At 38.4% G+C, this 14,875-nt stretch overlaps 2 protein-coding genes across 2 annotated transcripts in view; one reads left to right on the top strand and one right to left on the bottom strand.

The window, feature by feature from the left end:
• Positions 1 to 14,875, bottom strand: part of MFSD8 (major facilitator superfamily domain containing 8) — a 253,501-nt gene that overhangs the window by 175,061 nt on the left and 63,565 nt on the right. The gene's annotated exons all lie outside the window — the stretch shown is intronic.
• Positions 596 to 14,875, top strand: part of HSPA4L (heat shock protein family A (Hsp70) member 4 like) — a 33,809-nt gene continuing 19,529 nt past the window's right edge. The window contains exons 1-10 of the mRNA XM_081959911.1: positions 596 to 1,279; positions 3,771 to 3,828; positions 4,146 to 4,286; positions 4,754 to 4,876; positions 6,118 to 6,217; positions 7,287 to 7,420; positions 7,793 to 8,037; positions 8,121 to 8,197; positions 14,063 to 14,214; positions 14,647 to 14,753. Of these exons, the coding sequence (XP_081816037.1) occupies positions 1,173 to 1,279; positions 3,771 to 3,828; positions 4,146 to 4,286; positions 4,754 to 4,876; positions 6,118 to 6,217; positions 7,287 to 7,420; positions 7,793 to 8,037; positions 8,121 to 8,197; positions 14,063 to 14,214; positions 14,647 to 14,753 (1,244 nt within the window). The 5' untranslated portion in view covers positions 596 to 1,172. The remainder of the gene's footprint in view (positions 1,280 to 3,770; positions 3,829 to 4,145; positions 4,287 to 4,753; positions 4,877 to 6,117; positions 6,218 to 7,286; positions 7,421 to 7,792; positions 8,038 to 8,120; positions 8,198 to 14,062; positions 14,215 to 14,646; positions 14,754 to 14,875) is intronic.

Below are 14,875 nucleotides of genomic sequence, written 5' to 3'. Positions count from 1 at the left end.
AATACTGTATTTTCGTACAACGATTTGCACCAACTGCAGAATTGCACCAATTGTGGAAAGCTAGGGTACACATTAAAATACTGAAAGCCATGGTATTCTCCATAGAATGAAGAAGCAGGATAGGGACAGTATTGAGATCTTTGAAATATGATGTTGGAGAAAAATCCTGAGAATATTGAGGCAGCCCAAAAAAGGTCCCAATAGATTATCAAACAAATAAAACCAGAATTCTCACTTCAGGCATATCTCAACATAAATTATCTTATTTTAAACACAGTATGCAAAGACCTAGTTGCCTAGAGACTGTAATGCTGATAAAGGTGGAAGGAAAGAGAAGACAACCAACAGAAAAGTAGATTTGACTCTGTTATAGCTGCACCACTGGAAGACCTGAAAGATCAAGCAAGGGAGAGATTGTCCTGGAGAAAATCTATGTGGTCACCAAGAATGGATATCAACTTGATAGGACATAATTAGCGTGAATCACCCAAAGTTTGGTTTTAAGATGAGCAGCTATTCACATCTTTAAATAAAAACAAATAAATATCCCAATTATTTATATCTTTATTTCCTGTTCTGACACATGTACTATTCATCTTTCACAGTCTATTTATTCTTTCGGTGTTGATTTCATATTTCCTGGGTTCTGTTCAATCTGGGAATAGGAGACGTAAAATACAAAGGAAGTAAAATATTTGAAGGATGATGATAATTTTTGGTTATATAACTGCAAACTGCCCGTAATAGTATTCCGTGCTTCTTCCGCTCTGGGCCTCTGTGACAGTACTTCAGAACAGAACCTCCGAGGCCGAACAGCCAGAGAGCTGCAGTTCTGCACTCTGGCCCTTAGAGGACGTCCTACAGAAGCCTCTTTCGCACTCTCCTCACCCGGATTCCAGATCTTTCTCGAACTCCTGGAGGCTCACCGAGGACGCACGGAAACTGCCGAAACCCAAGTCGGAATTTCGCGGCGTCTTCGTCTGGCAATCAGCCGCGCCTGCGCAGAAGAGAGAAAGTGCCGGTTGGCAGTTGTTGTTCCGCAGTGACAGAACGAGCGAGCGATCGAGTCGCCGAGGTGCCGTCTCCCCGCCGCGAGCACTGTCCCGCGAGGGCCCGCCGCGGTAACGCGGAAGGAGGGCTGAGGAAGAAAGCGGACCGCACCCGCCGCAGTCATGTCTGTGGTGGGCATCGACCTGGGCTTTCAGAACTGCTACATCGCGGTGGCGCGGAGGGGCGGCATCGAGACCATCGCCAATGAATACAGCGACCGCTGCACCCCGTGAGTCTTAGCCTTCCAACCGGGCTTTGGGCAACAGCCTCCGCTCCGGAGAGATTAACGGCGGCTCGTGCTCTTTCCGTTGGCTCCTTCCCCGGCAGCCTCCGCCTCATGAAACCTTTTAAGGAGCTTTCCCCCCCGACCGGTGCTGCTCTGCCTACCTGGCAATTACGAGGTTGGGCAAGGGACGGTTAGAATTACAAGCTTCTCTCTCTCTCTCTCTGGATTATGAGCCGTTGTCATAGTTTACAAACCCATAGTAGGTGGGTTCACACGACATCCTAAGTCGTGGCTCATTGCCATGTGTAAACTTGGGAAAGAAGCTGCTATGTCTCAGCATGGAGCATGGATCCTGTGCTGAGGTAGTTCGGTGTTGTCAAATGAACCGTTTCTCAGCTTAGCTGGGTGTATTTGACCTCCAACTCTTTCTTAACTGGTCCTGCTGGATAAGACCACTACGTTTATAACTGCCAAATGTGGAAGATTGTTAGATTGAGATAAAACTAACTTTTTCCGAAGTGTCTTGATCAGTCTTTCTAAGAAAGGCTTGGAATTTTCTTGGCACTATTTTCACACAAAACATGTGTCCTAGTGCTGAATTTTTGTTCTTAATAGTGCTGACATTTTCCAGATATGTTAGAATTCCAATTTCCAGAATCCCATTTTTGAATCAAATAGTGTTTTGGATTGGAGAAATAAGGTTTATCTCTTTTCCAGAAAGATTTTTCTTCTTTTCACTGAAGTTTGGGTTAAGCAGTAATCTTCAATTTGATAGATTTGAAACTAATTCACCATTCGCTTCATAGGAGTCAACCTTCTGGTCTCATTTCTAAGCTGATTACTTTTTTTAAAAAAATGAGAATTGTACATCTAAAACATTGTAGCTCTGTTAAAAAGATGATTTGATACTTAAAATAACTCCTATTGCGAAGTTCATGACATCTATTAATCCCCTTTTTTTTACTTTTGTCTATTGCCATTTTCCATCCATCCATCACAATAGCATTGAAACAGAAGCACTTTTTTTGCAAATAATACCATGATTTAGCATTTCTTTCTAAACTTCAAAATAATAGTAATGTCTCTCTTCAGTTAAAAGTATTATAGCTAAGGGCAATTCAGGTCACAGTAATATGCACCATTTTTGCATATTCAACCTTTGAAATAAGCATGCTATGTGAAAGGCTATATAGGGTAAAAGAAGTTGGTTGGTATTTCGTCTTTACTTTTTTGTAGCATTCTTTCCTTTTGCCTGACATGTTACTTCTTGTTCTATTGCCTCACTTAACTATCAGGCGTGGAGGGTGGTACCTGGAAAGAGATGATGTGTAGATGATTGTAGAGTATTGCAGAATAGGTAGAACTTGTTCACTCTTCCCTGTTTCCATGGGTTACAACCAGGAGTTGTAAATAGGCACCATCTCTTTGTAGATTTAGCAGAATCAAAAATTTATATAATCAAAAGCACACAATATTTGTGTTCTTTGTTCCTTTGAAAAACAATATCTGTTGTTGCAAACATTCCACCTAGTATATTCTTTAAATTTAGCAAAAAATGATAATGAATTGGATATGCAAAAACATGATTGCCTGTGAGAGTGAATGAATGTATTTATATATCTGTTGGATCAGACCAAAATTCATCTTGTTCTATATATTCCCAAAATCAAAAACAGGATTTCAAAGTAACTTATCTTTGCTTAGCCTTACTCTTTACTATTAGGAAGAGGCTATTTTGCTATATCTGGAGGTTGACAGCTATTTTATGCTCCTGCAATTTACAGTGTTTTATAAAAAAATAAGAATTTATCTTGTGGCTTTAAACTTTAGGATCTTGGATAATTTGCAAACATTTTAAAATTCAATAATTCATGGTTATCCTTATATCTAGTTCAGTTACGACGTTTATTTTACAACAACCCAGATTGTTGGGGGCAATGTAAACTGCTTAGAGAGGGCTGTAAAGTACTATGAAGCGGTATATAATACAATAATACAATACAATAATACAATAGTAGAGTTGGAAGGGACCTTGGAGACCTTCTAGTCCAATCCCCTGCCTTCTAAGTCTAAGTCAGGGGTGTCAAACTCACAGTGACATCATGACGTATCATGACTTTTTCCCCCTTCGCTAAAACAGGGGTGAGTGTGGCCAGTGTGTGACGCATCTGGCCCGTGGGCCATGAATTTGATACTCCTGGTCTAAGTGCTATTGCTACTTATCAATGACTTGCATTGCAGATTCTCAAATATATCCTTGAAAATTCTACTTTCTGTATTATCGTTTTTGATTTTCTGAAGTATTTGGGCATACCAGGGGTTGTAACACACATACATACATACATACATACATATATACATACATGCATGCTTAGTGTATATAGGGATTGCAAACTCATTTTTTTCTGCTTTCAGATTGATGCATCTTTCACAGCCCTATAGGTAACAATGTGATTTCTTCGTGCACATTTATAGGGTATCTGTTGTTTTTCAGAGCCTGTATATCTTTGGGATCCAAAGCCCGGACTATTGGAAATGCAGCAAAAAGCCAGGTAAACATAAGTTTATAATTATTTTAAAAGTTATTTTTTTCAGCAGCAGTTCTTAACTTTTTATAAGAAAATTTATTCACAAAACTCCCTTTAAATCAAAAGCATTGATAGTATTACCACCAGTGGACACTATGAACTTAGGTATTTATGTCTTGCATAAAATAAAATCTTATTTACAGTACTAAAGAATTATAAATGCATAATAAGAATGAGATATTGTTTTTACTAATAAATTAATAAAACTATTGAAAAACTGTAAGATGAAAGGAACTTTAATATGAACATGCAAAATTAATACCGTAGTATTATTTTCACAGATTATCACAAATATTAAGAATACATTACATGGATTTAAAAAGCTGCATGGGAGAGCATTTAATGATCCCTTTATAAAGTCTGAGAAAGAGAAACTGCCATATGAGCTTCAGAAATTACCTAATGGAAGTGTAGGAGTGAAGGTGAGCATAGAACCTTCTCTTATGATGTCTGCTGTCAGAATACACAGAACAATACATTTTAAGAACTGGTCCTTCTAATGCAGTGTTCCCCAACCTTTCCAGCTTTGCTGACTGGCAAGGGGGGAGAGGGAGAGGGAATAGTTACATGTGAGTGGCATGTGAACACATAGGTGCAGCTCCATTTGTGCGAACAGCAGACACATACACTTGCCACTCACATAAATGGTGCTGTGCTGATGCACATACTCGCCCATGCAAGTGGAGCTGCTCACACACTCACATGCCGCTTGCTTCTGAAAGCCCAGTAGTGGGCCGTGGCCTGAGGATTGGGGACCCCTGTTTTAACGTATCTCACCAAATAGAGGATGCTAGAAATAATAAAATGAGTGTAACATCTTTGTCAACATGAGTGCCTACTATGTATTCTAGTTCGTTATTAATTCATCTGGATGTTTTTTAAATTCTAGGTACGTTATTTGGATGAAGAGAGATTATTTGCTATTGAACAAGTTACTGGTATGCTATTGGTTAAGCTTAAGGAGACATCAGAAAGTACGCTTAAAAAGCCTGTAGCAGATTGTGTCATTTCCGTAAGTTTTTATAATGATATACTTATAAAATAATAATGTTATATAACATTTGGAATGATTAGATTATAACATGTTCCTGGAAAGTCAGCTCTGTTTATTTGATTTATTTGCCGCTCATCTCGTGACTCTGGGCAGCTTATAACATTAAACTATAAGCTAATAAAGTTTTGTTTCCTAGATATTCTTTTCTGATTTCTCAATTACTGATAATGAAATGTGTAAACAGTAAGCAGTTGCATACATAATAGACACTTGATAAGCTAAAGTCTGCCGAAATTCAGACATATAGATTTAGGATGTTCATTACATGTGCTGAAAATTAATTGCTTTGAGGCAAAGTAAATAATTCACATTGTTCATTCCCTCTCATTGTTTTGTGGCCAGCACATCATGAAACTCATATACATTGTTGATATTATTTTACAAGAAACCCAATTACCAAATAATACATTTAAGTTTTATACCTAAGTTGCTTAATTAGTTATTAGCTTACATGTGTTGCAGGTAGAGGGTTTGCTCCAGGCATTATAGGTAGTCCTCAACTCATAACATTTTATTTAGTGATTTTTCAAAGTTACAATGACACTGAAAAAAATGTCTTATGACAGTTTTTCACATTTACCACCGTTGCAGCATCTCCATGATCACATAATCCTCTTTTGCAACTTTCTGATACGCAAAGTCAAAGGGAAAGCCAAACTAACTTGGCAACTACAGTAATTCACTTAATAACTGTGGCAAGAAAGGTTGTAAAATGAGGCGAAATTAACTCAACAAATGTCTCACTTAGCACTAGAAATGTTGGCCTCAATTGTGGTTGTAAACCAAGGACTACCCATATACATACAGATTATTCATGAACTCATCATTATTGAAATGTAGACTGCTACTCAGCTCCATTTCTCTTCTCAACCTGACATTTTGTGGAAAAGCAAAAATTGAAAATAGGAAATATGTACAGCCAAAATATATGTCTTTCTGCAGCATTGTGATCTAATTTGACTTAAGGCCTCATAGAACCTTAAAATTATTCCAAATGAATCCATTGGAAATATGTGTAATCTATATATTTTAATTAGCCTATTAATACTGAAACATTGGATTAATTGGCACAACTATATTTAAATTGCATATTTCAGGATTATAATTTAAGTTTTTGTAATAGCATAAGCTACATGTAGAAAACTCATTAGAAAGATGAATATGGTGAAATTAATTTAATAGAAAACATTTTTCCACAGATCCCAAGCTTTTTTACTGATGCTGAGAGAAGATCTGTTATAGCAGCAGTGCAAGTGGCGGGTTTAAATTGCTTGAGACTAATGAATGAAACTACAGCAGGTAAATTTATGTTTTACTTGTTATATATAGTAGTTTTGCTTTTTAAACAAATTTAAAATTATACCGTATACAACTAAATACTGGGGTACCTTACTCACAAGTAAAAATATCCTCCACTATGAGTGCTTTCTACTAAAATAAGTATTGTAAATTCTTGAAGCAACATTAATGAACATCTGTTCAGAAATCTGCCAGAATAAGTTAAATATGACTAATATAACAGTTCTAGGATAGCATTTTATAAACAAATTTGCACAATGCTTTTGTTTCCAAGGTTGAAAACTGGCTTTATTTATTTTGTGTAAGTAAATGTGACATTAATACTGTACCACAAATCATTTGTCTTAAATATGCACACTGTTGTATCTTCACCATTTTTATAAGGAAGGACTGCAAGAGAGAAAGTTTTTAAGTTTCATGAGTAAGGCAAATTCTTCAAATTATGCCATTTTTAACTATAAGTAATTTCAATGAGTTGTAATGAATATTATTAGAACATAAGTAAGAGAAATGAATGTTCTGGAGATTCTTATAATTTGACAGTATTAAAAGAAAAATAAATGGCATTTTGAATATTTAGGAGCAGCCTTCAGATGTGAACTTAGCAAATGTGGATTGCCAAGCACAAGGATAAAGGACTGCCAGGAAAAATAAATAAACTGTTTCCCTTAAAAGTTTCAAAATATTTAAAATAATCAAACAATATTGTTTCCTAAAGCTAATTGATTTATTTTAGAAAATACTTACATACACAGTGATAAATTACCAAGATATATGAAATTGTTCCATCTTGAAATATTTCAGTGTTCCCATTCCATTTTTTCCAAGCATATGAAATGTCAGTAAATCTGATTGGTTTGTTATGTTCCCAAAGTAGTTAGAATAATAGTTTTGCACATAACTAGTTACAGCGCAACCAATATTTTGAAGCTAATTGTTTCTGATGTTAGAACACTGAAAACCCTGCAAAAAAAGTGTGCTTTCTTTATTTTACTTGATTTTTCATAATTCTATAAGTTATTTTTAAAGCTTTTCTACTTCATAGAATTTACTCTTTACATTCTTGCAGTTGCTTTAGCCTATGGAATTTATAAACAGGATCTACCAGCCCCAGACGAGAGACCAAGGAATGTGGTTTTTGTAGACATGGGACATTCTGCCTACCAGATTTCTATTTGTGCTTTTAACAAAGGAAAATTGAAGGTAAATTGTTGAAGCAACATATAAATAAGAAAGATAAAACAGGATAAAAAATAAGTTAAAACAGAAAATAAATAAATTCCACCTTACTCAGAACTGCCTATATACTCAGATGCTACCTTAATAGCTCTTAGGTCCTTGGTTAGGACTTGAACTATTAAGTTTTATCAGTCTCAGACTATCAATTGAATTGAAGATTAAATCTTAAATAATAATAGTTATAATAATAAGGATAAAGATGTAATGCCAGCAGATTTATACAGTGGATTATTCTTGCATGGACACTGCATTAGACTTCTATTTGCATTATCTAACCACAAGTCTTTTTTTTCTTGCTTGCTTTTATATTCCTTATTATTGTGCTTAATTTCACAGGTACTTGCTACTACATTTGATCCCTTTTTGGGTGGTAGAAACTTTGATGATGCTTTGGTAGATTATTTCTGTGAAGAGTTCAGGATGAAATATAAACTTAATGTTAAGGACAATGGTCGAGCATTGCTGCGGTTATACCAGGAATGTGAAAAACTGAAGAAGCTAATGAGTGCAAATACTTCTGATCTTCCAGTAAACATAGAATGCTTTATGAATGACGTTGATGTCTCTAGCAAAATGAACAGGTACCATATTCATTGTATAAAGTGGGAATTATGAGATAACCATTTTTATGCCTGAAATATTTAATATTCTTTTCTTAAAATAGGGCTCAATTTGAACAATTGTGTGCATCTCTTCTGGCCAGAGTAGAACCTCCTTTGAGAGCAGTGATGGAACAAGCTAGTAAGTAAATGCTGCAACAGTTAATTTTGAATGCTTATATTTAATATAAAGGCTTCTGCTTACTACTGTAGATCATGCCTATCACATTGAATATTCCTTAATTTTTTAATGTCTATGGAAATTGAAAAATAATATTTTGGTATTGGTGTTCTTACTGTTAGGGTTCTAAATACCATGCAGAAATAAATCATTGTCCAAGGCAAAACATCCTTTAAGGTGCAATTTATTCCGCAGGCATGTTAGCACGGCTATGGAAATTCCAACTCTAAATTACATCCTCTAAGTTCAACCAGTTGAAAGTTCATGATCTCTCCCCACACCCACAAATCCATCACATGTTCCAATCATATTCTTCCACGCTGGCATGTACACCCATCTTCTTCCGGCCAGGTGTCGAGATGCGAAGACAAAAGATGACCTTGGCTTCTACAAAAGAATGTCAACAATCCATTCTACAATCCTACTCCCCCCTCCCAACTACTACACTAATGAAACAGCATAGAGAATTATTAAAAAGTGTGGCAGGCCAAAGATCCTAAAAAGAATATAATTACAGGCCTGACAGGCGGCCTCTCCTCAAAAGAAAAACGTTTCCTGCAAAGAGAATAACATAAAAGTTAACATAACAAAATTAACCACCTCTTCTCCACCCAGGGGAACCCCTTGACTTCTCGGGAAACTTCCCATTGAATTGCTTTACTAACTTCTCCACTTTTAGGTTCCCACTGTTTACCCAATTAACTTCAGACCAAGGGTAACCCTTTCAATGCACTAAGTACTGTAAGCAACCCCTATTCAGCCTGAAATCTACAATTTTTTCCACCTCAGATTGTGTTTCCCCTTCTATCACCACAGGAGGAGATTGAGCTTGGGTGGATGCTCTTCTGTTAGACCCAATTACTGGTTTCAACAAGCTACAATGAAATTCTGGGTCAATTTCCCCTAGACTTCTGGGTAGACTGAGTTGAACTGTAACTGAGTTAACTATCTTCACTATTGGGAATGGACCTAGAAATTTTGGACCCAATTCCTTGCTAAGCATTTCTAATCTTATGTATTTGGTAGATACAAAAACATTGTCCCCCACACGGTAGGGGTTTAGGAGTGAGCGACGTTGATCATCTTGCTTCTGGTAGGCTTCTGCTGCAACTGCTAGAGCCTTCTTCGTATTCTCCCATCCTTTCTTTAGCATGTCCATCCATTCACTCAAAGACATGAAAGAAGGAGGTTCTCTAGGCAACTCAGGCATGGCAACAACTTCCATGCCACTGGTAATCTGGAAACCCGCTAATCCTCTGCTGCTGTGGACCGCATCGTTGTACGCCACTTCGGCGAAGGGTAGCAAGTCCGACCAGTTGTGCTGATAGTCCACAAAACACCTGATGTATTGTTCCACCACCGCATTGGCTCCCTCTGCTGCGCCGTTCATGCTGGGATGAACCTCTGAGCTCAGTTCTTGTGTGGACCCAATAGATCTCAGGACCTCTCTCCAGAACTTGGCTGTGAACTGGACTCCGCGGTCTGAAATGATCCTCTTGGGTACTCCATGCAGGCGATAAATGTGTTTCACAAACATTTTCGCTAATTCGTTTGCAGATGGCAATCCTGAGCAAGCAATGAAGTGTGCCTGCTTAGAAAACAAATCAATAACAGTCCAAATTACTTTATGCCCACTGCTGTCTGGGAGTTCCATGATGAAGTCCATTGCGACCTCTTCCCATGGCCGTTTCGGGCTCTCTGCTGCAGGTGCTGTAGGTTCTGGGCTCTTGGATCCAATCATCCACGGCTGGCCTTGTTCCTCCTCCGAGGCCTCCCCCTTGGTAGGACTCTTCGTCACAATAAGTTGGGGATCCTCTTCCAGAGGTTGTTTAGGCTTTTCCCCCTCTGAGGCCTCCCCCTTAGTTGGACTCTTTGTCACCTTAAGTTGGGGATCCTCCTCCGGAGAATGTCTGCCTTTTCCTCTTCCGAGGCCTCCCCCTTGGTAGGACACTTCCTCACCTTAAGTTGGGGATCCTCTTCCAGAGGTTGTTGGCCCAGATGACTCTTCTGTGGTGGCATCTGGGACCCTCTCTTTACCGCCGTGGTGGTTGGTGCGCACGTTTGTGGCATTGGGGCTGGAGCCAAGCACTCTGACGCTCTGTGGCCAAGTTGACAACAATGGTGGCATTTAGCATTTAATTGGGCCCCACGAGGAATGGAACCTAGTTACATCTCTAACCTCAGGAACCGTTTCATCACACTGCCTTGCTCTCCAACTTGCAGCTGCCCCCTTGGTAAACCCTTCTTCCATGGTGGAGATTGCTTCTCTGTAGGAAGGGGGAGTAAGAACCTTTTGGGGCATTGCAGATGCACCTTGTTCCGCTTCCCATCTTGCAGGCCTGGCTTTGGTAATCCCTTCTTCCATGTTGGTGATTGCTACTCTGTAGGAAGGTGGGGTAAGAACCACTTGGGGCCTTGCAGGCGCACATTTTCCCGCCATCCACAATGCAGGCCTCTGTTTGGTAATCCCTTCTTCCATGAAGATTTCTTCTCTGTAGGAAGGTCTGGTAAGAACCTTTTTGGGCCTTGCAGGGGAGACTGGAACCGGTGGGGAGGTCAATCCCTCGGTTGGCCACTGCCCAGCTTTCTGCCATGGTGCCATCTGCTGAGGGAGGGCAGGTGCCCACTGGCATCCCTCCCATCCATGACCTGGGGTTAAGACCCATCCCGGGGTTGCCTGCTTCACAGGTTGCAGCTCAACCAATGATGGCTGGCTAAGGGGTTTTACGTGCCAAGGACCCTCCTGCTGGCTTGGAGGAGTTATGGGCCAAGTAGGTGCCCTCTGCTGGCTTGGAGCATTTCCCCATGCTGATGGCAAAGGAGTTTGTAAGTAGCATCTCTTCCATCCAAGTCCTGGGAGGAAAGCCCAATTTACTGCCCAATTTGCTTCATTTACTGGTTGCAGCCCCATTTGTGGTGGCTTGCAAGTGACAGATGCTGGAAAAATTCCTTCTTCCTGCCTCCTTTGAAATTCCCATTTTGAAAGGGAATCCTTCTCCCAGCTAATTGCAGGGTGACAAGCCATTTCATTTATTGCCGTCTGGAAGGAGCCCAAACCTCTGTTCTAGGGTTTTTTTTTCCCAAGCCTTGTTTCCAAGCTGGGGGGAAGGAGGGGGAGCATGCACTCACAATTTGCTGAAGAAATATTTCTGTGACCTTCCTTCGTCTTGTCGTGTCTCCTCCTGCATTCCTCCTGATGCAATTAAACTGGAAGCAGCATTCCATTGCCTTTGTTCCAGTTCCGCACTCAGCTTCTTATCACCAAAAGCTTCTCATTTATTCTTCGCTGATATTTATGCTGTCCCGGTCAGCGTTGGGAATGCCGAGGCCCCCATCACCAGATCTTCCATCACCAGCCCTTCCCCATTGATAGGGGGAGGGAGCTAGTGAATTATTTTAAAGTAGAGAGTTGGAATAATGTTAGGGTTCTAAATACCATGCAGAAATAAATCATTGTCCAAGGCAAAACATCCTTTAAGGTGCAATTTATTCCGCAGGCATGTTAGCACGGCTATGGAAATTCCAACTCTAAATTACATCCCCTAAGTTCAACCAGTTGAAAGTTCATGATCTCTCCCCACACCCACAAATCCATCACATGTTCCAATCATATCCTTCCACGCTGGCATGTACACCCATCTTCTTCCGGCCAGGTGTCGAGATGCGAAGACAAAAGATGACCTTGGCTTCTACAAAAGAATGTCAACAATCCATTCTACAATCCTACTCCTTTCTATTCCTCCCTCCCAACTACTACACTAATGAAACAGCATAGAGAATTATTAAAAAGTGTGGCAGGCCAAAGATCCTAAAAAGAATATAATTACAGGCCTGACACTTACAAAGTTACGCCTAGTGAATGGGGTCAAGCTGGCCATGCCCACCTGGTTATCCACACCCACCCGGCCCGTCAACCACAGATTAGAAAGCAAACGAGAAGAAAAACATGCAAAGTATGACTTCTAGATGCTCTGTCATGTGACAAAGAGGAAGGAAAGGTTCTAAGAGTTGGTAATATGCTGAACAGCTGCCAAATTGCCTCTTCCCTAAGCAATGCATTTGGGGAAATTTTTTGGATTTTTTTTATGTTGTAGTTTCTGGTTTGATCCAGTCTATTTTTGAACTTGATCTTTCTTTTGTTCAGTTCTTCACACCAAATTTGATCCAATCCTACTTAGTTTTTAGATTGTTATCATGCTAATGGATAAGCAGACAGACAGAGTCCTAATCCATGTACATAATTGTATTTGAATACTCCGTTGGTTTGGAAAGAAAATAAAATGTGCTGGAAGGAAATATTTGATAGAAGATTGGGAAAGAAGAGCTAGATTGTACATATACAGATTCAGCTCTAACACTGAATAAGCAACCAAAATCATAAGTCTCAAGAAATTAAGTAACAGGTCCTTGGGATTCATAGACTTTGTAGAGATCAGGATGATATAGTCAAGTAGCCGGTACAAATGTACAGTAAAAGATGAAAACAATCAAAACTAAGAGGGAAAAAAGAAAACTTACCTTATATTTTATACTTGTCAATAGTCACTAGTTTGCTATAGTTCATTTGTTAAATGGTAGTTCTCACTATTTGGCCATCACTTTGAAATATTGTACCATGCACCAGCAGAGCACAGTGTTCTGAACTTAATTTCTGGTTATATTGTATGAGTTCAGTATAGAACATCTGTGTATCCATCCTCCTGATGGTCCCAAAGCTCATTTAAGATTCTGATGGTTCTTATTTCCACTGATAATGGTTTAAGTATAGCCAATCTGGATGAAGACAAGCATTTTATCATAACTGTTTTTATTTTTCTTCTATTCCAATAGTAATCATAATAGAAGTAAAAATCAGAGTAGAGCAAAAGAAATGAAGTTTGCATTAAAATGTTGTGGTTTGAAATGCTTCTTTCTTAGGATTCTAGGTCTTCATGGCCCTTGAACATATTTTTCTTTTATAGAACTGTTTTGAGGCCCTGTCCTGGAATTGCTTTATTTTTGTTAAAATATGCCCATTTCTTCAGAAGTTGGGGTTCTCATAAACTTCCTAAGACTTTTCTTCTACTGGATATCCGTTTTGGTTACAGAAACATGAACATTTGCAATTAGAACAGCAGAAATCCTAAGAACCTAGGGTATAGCTGAAAAACAAAGGTTAATATTAAAGAAAAATTATCCAATATGTCTGCTTACTTTACTTTTATAGTTGTCTCTTTAGAGCAGTGTTTCTCAAACTTGGCAACTTTAAGTCCTGTGGACTTCAACTCCCAGAATCCCCCAGCCAGCATAGCTGGCTGGGGAATTCTGGGAGTTGAAGTCCACAGGACTTAAAGTCGCCAAGTTTGAGAAACACTGCTTTAGAGAGTCAAGAAAGGCATATATCATATTTGGGGCCTTTTTGTCTTTTTTAATGAAACTGAACAGATCAAACGACCTTTTTCCAGCTGTTAATCCTCACTGCCAATTTAGTACTGTACACTATACCATATTTATTTTTATTATCATCTATTTTCATTATGTATTCACTTCTGCTAGGAACCTAGAAGATAGCTTCCTATGTTATATGTGGCATTAATTTCTCACTATTATTTTGGCATGCTTATCTAATTCTTAAGAGTCCTATTACCTATAAGAATGGTAAGTATATTTCTAAAATAGAATTTCCACAAGTATTCAGTAGGTTTTCATGTTAACAGAAGAGACATGCCAATGTATGATAGAGAAACTGCTTCCATTCTTGCAGTCTCTCCACCAATGAATCCATTCCCTCTAAAACTGATTATATTTTGCATCCATAAAAACAAATTATCTCCTGTTGTCTCCTAGAACTACAGCGTGAAGATATTTACAGTGTAGAAATAGTAGGTGGAGCAACTCGTATTCCAGCTGTGAAGGAACAGATTTGCAATTTTTTCTGTAAAGAGATAAGTACCACATTAAATGCAGATGAAGCTGTTGCAAGGGGTTGTGCATTACAGGTGTGTTAACTGTTTTTCTTTTCAGTATAACTACTTAAATTTCTTGGTCTTGCAAATTTATCAAAAGACGCATGCTATAATTACATTAATCTTCACATTAAGGAGTTGAAGGTAACACAGCTATTTAACCAATTTAACAAATTAAATTATATATATATATATATATATATATTAAAATTAATCATTTTGACTAATCTTGAATCTGTTCTCTGAAACAGCTGAGCTCTGTTTGTGAGCAATGTCACATCTCTTGTATGATTTTTCTGGTCACAGAAACAAAGTTACTAGTCATCTCCAACAGCATAGATTTTGCTACAACAATTTTTCTTAGATTTTATAATTGTGAAGTTAAAATGTAGTTGACTAGTACCTAATAAATAAAATAAACGTGTACCAGACACATATCTGAGTGATACTCCATTTCTTTTCTAGTGTGCAATTCTGTCCCCAGCATTTAAAGTTCGTGAATTTTCCATCACAGATGTTGTTCCTTACTCAATTACTCTGAGGTGGCAATCATCTTATGAGGAAGGAACAGGGTAAGAGTTTTGAGATTTAAAAATATGAAAAAACAGTAGATAGTATATCTATAAACAAAAGTAGGTTAGATTTGCCATTTGTTAACTTTGTACAAGTATTATTTGTATGAATTATAAATTAT

Source organism: Natrix helvetica (genome assembly GCF_964273705.1).
Source record: "Natrix helvetica genome assembly, chromosome: 7".
NCBI lineage: Eukaryota > Metazoa > Chordata > Lepidosauria > Squamata > Natricidae > Natrix > Natrix helvetica.
The sequence above is the reverse complement of the archived record's forward strand: the minus strand, read 5'-3'. Positions and strand labels throughout refer to the sequence as shown.